Genomic DNA, 10,777 nt, shown 5'->3' with positions numbered 1-10,777 from the left:
AAACAGAAGGAGAGTCTGGGCAAGAATCAGATTCAGAACGGGCCAGTTGTCTGGGAAATGGCTTTTATCAGCTTGAAGGAACTGGCAGGGAGGGGGCGGTTGTCTCCTAGTTTTGTCTTGAGAACCTTTTTGAAGGCAAGAATTTTTTTTTAACCTAGATGTTTCTCGAATTAAAAAAAAGGGGGGGGGGTGGTGAGCAGTATGTGTCCAGGGCACAGGTGCTTGTTCCAGATGCAGACCCGGGTTACAGAAGGTTCAGAGGGGGCGCTATGGTCAAAGGATGGTCACTAGGGGGCAGTTGAGAAGTCAACCTAACTGTCGGAATGAGGGTCTATATGCAGTTATAGCGAAGGGGGAAGAGCAGGAGTCCCCGCCTCAGACTTGGTTCAAATTCCGAATCCATCACTTACTAGCTGTATGACCTTGAATGCATAACCGAGCCTCTCCGAACCATAGTTTCATGATCTGTTAAGTGCAAATGGTTAAACACGCTTGTGGCATCGATATGATTAAACGTAATTAATATGTGGCACTTCTCTCTAGGTCTGTACCTGTGCCCTATAGCCCAGCTGTCCTCCAGGAAAACTTGGGGCCCCAGAATGCAGGAATGTGACCCTGGGAGGATCCAGAACTACACACATGGGTTTAAGTGTGGGCCCCATTGGCCTTGGATGTCTGATTGAAGCTTCCTTTCTCTCTCTCTCTCTCTTTTTTCTTTTTTTAACTTTTGTATTTTATTTTTTATTTTTAAAAAATTTTTTTTTTTTTTTTTCAACGTTTATTTATTTTTGGGACAGAGAGAGACAGAGCATGAACGGGGGAGGGGCAGAGAGAGAGGGAGACACAGAATCAGAAACAGGCTCCAGGCTCTGAGCCATCAGCCCAGAGCCCGACGCGGGGCTCGAACTCACGGACCGCAAGATCGTGACCTGGCTGAAGTCGGACGCTTAACCGACTGCGCCACCCAGGCGCCCCTATTTTTTATTTTTTAAAAATACATTTATTTATTTTGAAAGAGACAGAGAGAGTGCTTGCACGTGGGGGAGGGGCAGAGAGGAAGAGAGAAAATCCTCAGCAGGCTCTGTACCGTCAGCACAGAGCCAGATGTAGGGCTCGATCCCAGGAATTGTGAAATCATGACCCGAGCCGAGATCAAGAGTCAGACGCTTAATCAACGGAGCCACCCAGGCGTCCCTTGAAGCTTCCTTTCTGAGTGAGGTGTAGAGAGCAGGATTTAATGGCTTTGTGTAGAGGGGGGTGTAAATGCAGCCCAGAGATTTAGAACCACTTGCTAAATATGGAAATTGTTTGAATTAATTCGTCAGTCATGACACTTCTTAATGGTTGACTAATGGTTCTAGAACATGAAGTCCTTTCTTATATGGAATGTCTCTGCTGATTTGCCACTAGGGAGGCTCATCAGCTTTGACACACTCCCCCAAGAGGGCTGACATGCTTCCCAGTGACTTGTACTCTGCTGAAGGAGTGGCAGGTGTCTGCAGGACGCCCAGTTGGGGTGGGGCATGCCTGTTGGGGTCATTGAGGCATTTGGGGGGTCATTAGCCTCATATTCTAACCCACCAAACCAGCTAGCCCCAGACTAGATGATCCTCACAATGGTTCCCAGTATCCGATAGTCCACAAATCAGAACTTTGTATTTATCAGCCTGTCTACATAGCCACCCCTGCTCATGAGAGGTGTCATCTCAGCATGCCTCAAGGCAGCGTCAGCTTCTGTGTCACTGGGTTGAATTGTGCACAGTATCACCTTTGTATCAGGGCTGTCTTATCACATTCTAAGGCCCGGACAGCTGAGAAGGTTCACCTGAGTCGACCAGAGTATACACGTGGGTGGGGACAGACACTAGGGTCTCAGCTGTGGTTCCGCACACACTCATTGAGTGACTCCGGGACAGACGCTTTCTCTCTCAATCTACACATTGGAATGTAACACCCTGCTTGTCTCACTAGATCGAGGTAAAGCTCAGCACAGAAGATGGATACTCTAAGGCTTTGAGAGGTAACGAGGTTATTTGCGAACTCCTCAAGTAAAAAGACTATTGTTAGTACTCACAACTTCTGTTCACCCTTTCTCCAACTGTGCTGGACAACACAGAGCACTGCATTGTCAGACGTGATGTGCAGAGACTGCTTTGTCCCTGGAGTAACTTGGGCTACTGGGGGGATCCGGGCCCTGGGCCAGGCCAACTGCAAAGGGACAGGAGGAAATGGCTTCAAGGCTCAGGGACAGATAGATGGCGCAGCCTGGCTCCGCCCCCAGGACCCTCAGGCGTTTCCCTCGGCACCAGCTGGGCTCCCAGCTTCTCCTGGTGTCTCCCAGGGTGGTCCTGCCCTCTGCTCCTGGACCCCCAAGGACTTCCCATTCTCACAGGCTAGTCCTCTAAGGGGCCAGAAAGGCCTGTCACCCTCTTGACCAAAGACCTTTGTAGCCCTTTGCCACTCCCACACGTTAGATGCACCCACATCCCACATCAAGTCAATTTTCTTTGCTGTTATTTTTTAAATGTTCATTTTATTTTTGAGAAAGAGAGAAACAGAGTGCAAGCAGGGGAGGGGCAGGGAGAGAGGGAGACATGGGATCCGAAGCAGGCTCCAGGCTCTGAGCTGTCAGCACAGAGCCCGACGCGGGGCTCGAACCCACGAACCGCGGGATCATGACCTGAGCCGAAGTCAGAGGCTTAACTGACGGAGCCCCCCTAGGCACCCCTCTTCACCGTGAGCTATGATTTCCCAGTGATCACACCACATGTGGGAACTTTCGGGAAGTGTGAAGCCTAATCCACACATTGCTTCCAAATGTTGATAACTCCTAGATGCAACCATGATGGTGATGTCATACTCCATTTTGCGCGGCAGCACTGTCCCGCGCTGGCCTACCACACAGCAGGGAACACGTCGCACAGTAGTAACGCATGAGCCTCCTGTGCACGAGCTAGAGAAGCCGGACACATCGAGGGGCGTCCTGACTCCATTTACACCAACTGCAAGACAGGCAAAATTACTGTATGGTGGTAAAAGTCGGGATGGGGGCGCCTGGGTGGCTCGGTTGGTTAAGCATCCGACCTTGGCTCAGGTCGTGATCTCACGGTTGGTGAGTTTGAGCCCCGCTTCGAGTAAGCATGAGCCCCGCTTCGGGTGAGCCCTGCTTCTCTCTCTCTAACCCTCCCCTCTCTCTCTCCACCCCTTCCCTCTGCCCCTCCCTCACTTGTGCCCTCTCTTTCTCAAAAAATAAAAAATAAATAAATAAAAGTTAAGGGAGTGATTACCCTTGGGGAGTGGGATAGTTATAGGCAGGGGCCTGAGGGGCACTTGGGGTGCTGGTAACTGTCAGTTCTTGAGCTGGGTGCTGGTTGCATGGGGTGTTCAGGCCTGATGTGGGGCTTGAACTCACGAGCTGTGAGATCATGACCTGAGCCGAAGTCAGAGGCTTAACTGACTGAGCCACCCAGGCGCCCCCGTTGTGTGCCTTTCTGCATGTTTGCTCTACCGTAGTGAAAGCTGAACAATCAGACATTTCTTGACTTTGAATTTATCATCTGAGTTCACATTTTGGAGCCAACACATGTTTTTCAGGATTCAAGACATTTGCAGAGGCCCCAGACCTAGTATATTAACACCCTGGACCATAGACAGGCCACCTTCCTCCCCCTGGGCTGAGGCACAGCGTCTCCTCCCTGGCTGCCCTGACCATTTCCAAACTGAAAGATGACCCGGAAAGTCAGGGCCGTGGCTCTATAGAGAGGCCACGCCAGTCACTAACCTCCCGAGGTGGGAAGGAGGTCCTCTCCAGCACTTTCCCTCAGCTTTCCCAACCTTCTCCACCCAGACGGCCCTGACGCTCAGTGATGGGCCACGGCGGTTATGTCCAGACCACCACTTGGAATTTACCACCTGCGAACGTCCCCGGTGCTCATCTTGTCCCTTATGACCCTCTTGTGGCTGGGGCCCACCACATCCTCTGCTTTTGTGATGCTCCGAGCACCTCCTTATACAGGATGCAGGTGGAATACACATTCAGTAAACATGAGTTTCTCTTACATCCTTGAAGTTTGTTTTCCTACAGGTGCTCTGTCTGGGGGTGTTCACGGGTGGGGTGCCTTTCCCCTCTGTCAGCTCTGTGACATTGGGCATATTTGCTCCCTCCCTAAAGCCTCACTTTACTTATTCGCCAGATTACTGTAGTCATACTGGTGTCACGGAGCTCCTGTGAGGCTCAAATGCACCGACCTGGAGAAGGTGCCCACGAGTGGTGGCACCCATCACCCCTCCCGTGGTGCTCTCAGTCCTAGCCTGGCACGGGGTCAGTTAAGAGGAGACCCTGGAAGGGAGGGTGTGCCTCTTCCTGCTTCAACGGCACCTCCAAATGATCCACTGTTCAAAGAAGTTCAAAGAAATGCCAGCAATTTATTGATTTCCTATATTTCCAAAAAAGCAAACACATAGTGCACACACAGAGACACTGGGCTTGGCCAGCACAAGGTTCTTATACAAACACGGGCTCCAGAGGGGTTCCAGGATACCTCCCAGAACGTCCCCTGGGCTTCCCACTGCTCGTCAACCCCTGCCCGTCCCCTTGTCCCAAGCTCCTCATCTTAGCCATCCCCTGCCCCCCCACCCGCCCCAGTCAGGCTCTGCGGTGGATGAGAGAGAACGTCACTGTCTCCACATGGCTGGAGAAAACCCTCCACGGCCTCACTAGGGGAAGCACGGGGGTCTGCGTTGCTGGTCTGGCCCCCACTGGACAGGCTGTTGGTGGCCAATGACTGGATCTTAAGCACAAGAGATCCTGGGGTCAGGACAGGGACAGGGAGAGACTGGGTGGCCTATGTCCTCCCTCATTGCCCTCAAATTGGAATGTCTTGTTTGGGGCGTCAACCCTGATAGCATGAGGCCAACGTGGGCTTGAGATACTGAGCCATGCCTGGGCCAACCCCTTACTCCTGTCTTTAGGAAATGCATCCTCAGGACCCTCTCGGTTTTGCCTCTTCCAAAGTGACAGGCATGGGTCAGAGGCCCAGGTCACAGGGCCAGCTGGCCGGCCTGAGAAAGCCCTAGAGAGGTTACCAAATCAGGCCTGGCCTAACTGTCCACCTCAGCCCACCATTCCCCAAGGCAGAGGGCTGGGCCCACCTGCATCTACAGCACAGCTGGTGACAGAAAACCAGCAGAGGAATGGCAGGAGGTCAGGACACTGCTAAGGGAAGGGCCATCTCCTAGAGGGCTGTCACAGACTCCCTGGTAGTGGGCTATTTCCTTCTTGTCCTGACTGTTCTGGACAGTCCTCTCACACTGGGGGATCCCCCAAGCCAAGAGCCCCGTGTCTCCTCCTTCCTCCCGGAGAATGTAAGGTACATGAGGACAGGGCTTGGTCTGTTTTGTTCGCCGATGCATCCCGAGTGCTCAGAACACTGCCTGGCACCTATTGGTGCGCCATCCATATTTTTTTTTAAGAAATGAATTCCTCTGAGCCCTGATGACTGGCAGAGGAGTCATCCTGGAACCTATACCCAGGACTGTCTGGTGGGACCGGGCTCCCTCGTGGCTCCTGAGAGAGAGGGGTGAGCCTGGAGGAGGCCTTCCATCATGAGCAAAAAAGAGGGAGGGCATCATGGACCTGGTTAAATGGCCTGTCATCACACGTCTGGCCCCAGTCTCAGTTGTCACATCTCTTAATAGGCACATCCTTAGTTCGGAAAGGTACTTTTCAACTCTGACTGCTGGGGTAAGAAGTGGGGTTAGATTGGGATGTAGTTCAGGGTGGGGGGGGGGGTCAGGCAGGGGACCTGGGAGGAGGAGGAGGAGGAGGAGGAGGAGGAATGAAAGGTGAGGAGCACCTTCTATTCTTCTAGAGAAGGATATGAACCAGGCAGTTAATTCCTGCCCAACACCAACAGTTAGTATGGGTGGTGAAGGCAGAAATCAGGGAAGACTTGGGAACCCTATGTTCTCTCTATCTTACAGTATATACTAAGGGTTATTTACAGCAAGCTTTTCCATGGGGCCCTCAGGGGGTCCTTCTACTACTTCTCATCTGAAATGCTCAAGAGTCTGGAGTCTTGAGTGTGGCCAGTGCCCCTGACAAGCCCCTTTTATCACATCCTCTGTGGTTTTCCCAAAGACAGAGTGAGGACCAGGATTCCCCGGGGTTCAGGGGAAGGTGGGGACGGCCGCTGCTGGGTCTTGGGCTGGCTGGTGCCCTGATTCGACAGTTCTCCTTCCTGGTCGACCCAAATTCCTGTCTTCCAAGTCTTCTGGGACCCAAAACACTCTCTCACTTGTGTCTTATCAGGCACGCAGGGAAGTGTCCTCCTGGTTAGTTTCCAAATAGCCGCTGTCCCACTGGAGCCCGGAGCAGGTCCCTGTCCAACCCCAGCCTGTCCCCCTCACTGTTGGGAATACGAAGACCAGACAGCCATGTCCTGAATGGTTCTTTGGCTTTGGGCACCATTTTGCCTTCTTTCTCCTGAAACAGGTAGATGACAAGCCTCTGAAGGCAGGGGCTTTGTAGGCTGAGCCTCCTTTGACCGGTACACAGCCCAGGAGAATGGCCAGCCCCATCTCTCTGGCTCCTACTCCCCCAGAACAGACTTCAGGCAGCAAAGCAAGTGTGGCTGTCCTCGTCTGTTCTCTAGAGCCCCAACCCTGTCCAGCCCCAGGCCCCGTGGCCAGTCCCTGTGGCCTTGCAGGAAGGGCAGCATTATCAGCCAACTAGATTTTCCCATGAGATACACTGAACTTCACAGCCCGGCCAGCCTCCCTTCCTGCAAAGCTGCCTCTTAAGGAGGGAGGTTGCCCCAGGCCCAGGTACTCTCCCCCCCTTCCCCCTTCCCTCCCCCCACTCCACGGTTCCCTCGCAAGACTTCTCATGGACGTGACCCCGGTGTGGGCCCCCTGTCCTGGCACGGCACAGTTTGGGAACTATGGGGAGCTAAACAAAAAGCACGGAAGTCCCTGCCTACGAGTAAGAAACTTTTCACCACCTCACGAGCTGCAGTAACAGCTTCGCTGTTTGCACTTTGCGGTCATACTTGCACACACACACACACACACACTTACATTATACATACATATATATATGTGTATATGTAGATATAGATCTATATATACACCATTTCTCAGAGAAAGAAGTATTGACATGAAACATAAGCCCCTTTAACTCAAGAAAAGCCCCCCCCCACCCTTCCCAACCCTCCCTGCCTGCCAGTTCCCCCAAGGAAAAAAAAAATCTAAAAATATTTCCATCATCCACAGCCTTCAGGTTTGCTTTCAATTGCATTTGAACCTTTCTAAACAATGCACAGGGTGGACAGAGTCACCCCTCCAGCAAGGCCTGAGTTCTTCTCAGCTGGGTCACATCATTTCTGGAAAAGGAGAAGTCGTCCAGTTAGCATTTACAGGAGACAGACCCACGTCATAGGTCTGGCCAATACTGCCACCCCTTTCTACCCACGTCGGCACGGACGTGTCCCCTGGCCCGAGGGGGGACTCAGAGTCGCCCTGACACATTGATAGGTTGTTCTTGTTGAGTGAGAAGCTTGTGAGATTTGTGCCTCCACTGCCACGCCCACCCCGTTCTGCCCAGACTCAGCGCGTGCTGAGTGCCCAGACTTCGCTCATTAAGAATCTAGTGAATTTTGTCTTCTCTCTTTTTTCCATCCTCATGTTGTGGACGCTCACCTGCCAGGAGAAGGTATTTGATGTCTTATTTATTTTCATCTGGACCAAACTTATAGCCGTCTCCCCCACCAGGACTCTCCTGAGGTGTTGGGGTGCTGGCAGATAGCCAGGCTGCTAAGAAGTCCCCTTCAGTTCAAGAGACCCTGTCCTCATCCCTGGCTCTTTGCAGATGGCTCTGTACCAAGGCCATCTCTAGTGACCTTCTAGAGAAAGTTGATGATGTCATTTGCGTCAGAAACACCTTGGATGCTTGTTTCATGATGCATTTTCCACTCCAGAGTTACTGAGTCAGAAGTGCTGGGGTTGAGACCAGGAGCGTGTGTTTTAGGAAGCATCTTAAGTGGTTCTAATGAAAGCTAAGGTTTGTATGCCTTTGTTATAGATACCGGTTCTGAGTTTTTGGTCTCTGGAGTCATCAGCTGGAAATAACCTTATCCACATTAGGCATGTGCAGACTGGGAAGTGAATTATAAAAAGGATAAGAAAGTGAGCTGTAGGTGTACAAACCCAGATGACATATTGTACAGCTGCATTCACACCATAGCCCATGTAAATGGCATCACCTAGGTTGTGCAGTGCACAGCCTACACAGCTGTATCTAGAAGCTCTGCTCAGACATCGCACATCCCTAATATCCTGTGGCGGGAGAGCCCATGGCACCCTGCCCAAACAACCTATACAACTGTCCTCATAGCCCTTGTGTCAGCTACAGTTATGCTGTCTGCCAGATCAAAGGATGCTTCTGTGTCCCTGGGGAACACAGGCCTGGCCTTTCCCTCTGAGACTGGCTAAGGTTGCTGCAGGGGTCCTAGAGATAACTCTGCCCAGGGGGGAGCCAATTCTTACCTGCAATCTGTACTTGCTTGAGCAGCCCCTTCTTAGAATCGGGAGGTGAAGTTTCTGAAGCTGTTTGGCCCAGTTAAGGATCCCAGCATGTTCCTATCCAAACCTTGCTGTAAAGGGGGGAGAAACAGCATGAAACCGTATGAAACACCCTAGGCTGAAACAGAGTGGGACTTCCCACGGGGTCAGAAACTACCCTCCCAGAGTGTCCTTGGGCTTGAACCATAGCCCTCTGGGCTCATTATATATGTGTGTCAGGGCTAAAGCTGGCCTCATTTTTTTTAAAGTTTATTTATTTATTTTGAGAGAGAGAGAGAGAGAGAGAGAGAGAGAGAGAGAGAGAGAGACAACAAGCAGGGGAGGGACAGAGAGAGAGGGAGAGAGAGAATCCCAAGCAGGCTCTGTGTTGTCAGCACAGAGCCCAATGTGGGGCTCGAACTCATGAACCGTGAGATCACGACCTGAGCCGAAACCAAGAGTCAGACGCTTAACAGACTGAGCCACCCGGGCGCCCCAAAGCTGACCTCATTAGTGCAACCAAACATAAGGCCATTAATATCCACAAGTTAGTAAAATGTGTCTGGACTTCCACCAGCGCTTGTGAATTTCCTACGTGGATTTGCAGAAATCTGTATTAAGGCACAAGGACTTATGCTCATATTCATTACTCTTTAAATAAAACAACAACCAACATCAAATTAGAAAAGCTGTTCGTTGCTCTTCCTTCTGACTGTCCCTGTCTTTTTCTTTCTTTCTTCTCTGTTTTTTTTTTTTTTTTTTTTTTTTAAATTTTGGCATGAGCTCTCTGCAGCGGGGGACACATCTAGTGTTTCTCACACATACAGCAGGTGGTCAATAAATGCTCTGGAGTGAGTGAGGATGGCAGAAGGGGCCCCTGGTGCCAGCCCTGAGCTCTGAGAACCTTGTCAGCTCTCACTGGCCTGTGGGAATGAGGGATCCAGACACCAGGTGGTTCAAAGCCCCAGGCCTACCTGGTCTGGGCACGAATCACATGATGCTGGGTTTTCCCCTGCGGATTTGCTTGCTTGCTCCTGTTGAACCTGGCTGGATTTGGTGGAAGGAGTCCCCAGGAGTGAGAATTCCTGGGTCTCAGCCCTGCCCCTGCCATGACTCACTGAATCAAGACAAACTCCTATTCTGCAGGATGGACATAAGCCACACGGCCTGCCTCTCTGTGGTGGTAACAACCTAATGAATGGGGGATGTGCAGATGCTTTGGGGGACAGAAGCACCGAGCTAGTCACGTCAAAGCTGTTGACAACCACAGCTAGAGGGAGCAGTGGGGACCGGATGGCGAAGCTGGTTCCCATCGGTGCTGTGCAGAAGAATGTTAACAAGAAGAGTCGCCGTGTGCCTCAGGCTGGGTGTGGCCTCAGTATTTCTGGGTGGGTTGAACCCTCTGGACCACGATCGAACAGCTTGAGAACCCGTCCTCACCCACCTCCCTTCCACTGGGTCTCCCCGGCAGCTGCCATGTGGCCAAGACTGCCCACGTTGCAGTGCTGTTGGGAAAGAGCACTGGATGGTCCAGCAGAGGACAGGGGCCACCGCCGGCCATGGCCTTCAGGCTTCCCAGCCGTCTCTGACTACAGTAGTTCATGGGCCTCCCTCCAGTCTCCCTGCTGCGCTGGAGGAGGAACTGTTTCTCCTGCCCCAGGGTGGTTGTCTTCCAGTCTCCTCTTCTACACGGTCAGGCCCCTCCTGACCCTTCGCTCCCACCTGTTCCACAGTCTTCCTCAGCCTCCCACCCCCTCACTGTCCCTTGCTCTGCCGCCAACTCCTCATCTCATGATAGAGACGCTCGGGTCCCCTCTGTCATTAAACAGAGACCTTTTTACCCCTCCCTCGGTCTCCCTCCTTTCTGGGCCAAACTGAGGGGAGCAGTTCTCCTCTCTGCCCCACTCCGTCCCTCCCCAGCCCGGCTCCCCTGGCTTTGCCAGAAGTGCTCTTAGAGGTGCCCTGGGACTCCTGGGTCACCACATCCAGGGTCCTCCCTGGCGCCTCTGTGGCCCTGGGAACCGCTGCCTACCCTCTCCCGTGCTCTCCCCTCCCACTCGGGCTTTGGCCCCTCCTGGCCACCTTGCGCGGCTCCTCCTGGCTCCCTGGCCCTTCGCACTCCTCGGCCCCCAAGTCAGCGCCTTCCCCTTGCTTCTGCCCTTATTTTCCAAGACTCCTCCCCACACCTGTGCCCCGTGATGGTCCTGCCTGCTCTCAT

General features: G+C 52.5%; 1 protein-coding gene across 1 annotated transcript in view; it reads right to left on the bottom strand.

Annotated features, from left to right (window-relative positions):
* Positions 1 to 4,424: 4,424 nt before the first annotated feature.
* PKP1 (plakophilin 1) overlaps positions 4,425 to 10,777 on the bottom strand; it is a 51,133-nt gene continuing 44,780 nt past the window's right edge. Inside the window, 2 exon segments of the mRNA XM_030303028.2 lie at positions 4,425 to 7,382; positions 8,545 to 8,651. Of these exon segments, the coding sequence (XP_030158888.1) occupies positions 8,577 to 8,651 (75 nt within the window). The 3' untranslated portion in view covers positions 4,425 to 7,382; positions 8,545 to 8,576.

Source organism: Lynx canadensis, chromosome F1 (genome assembly GCF_007474595.2).
Source record: "Lynx canadensis isolate LIC74 chromosome F1, mLynCan4.pri.v2, whole genome shotgun sequence".
Lineage (NCBI taxonomy): Eukaryota > Metazoa > Chordata > Mammalia > Carnivora > Felidae > Lynx > Lynx canadensis.
This window is presented reverse-complemented; position numbering and strand designations above follow the sequence as displayed.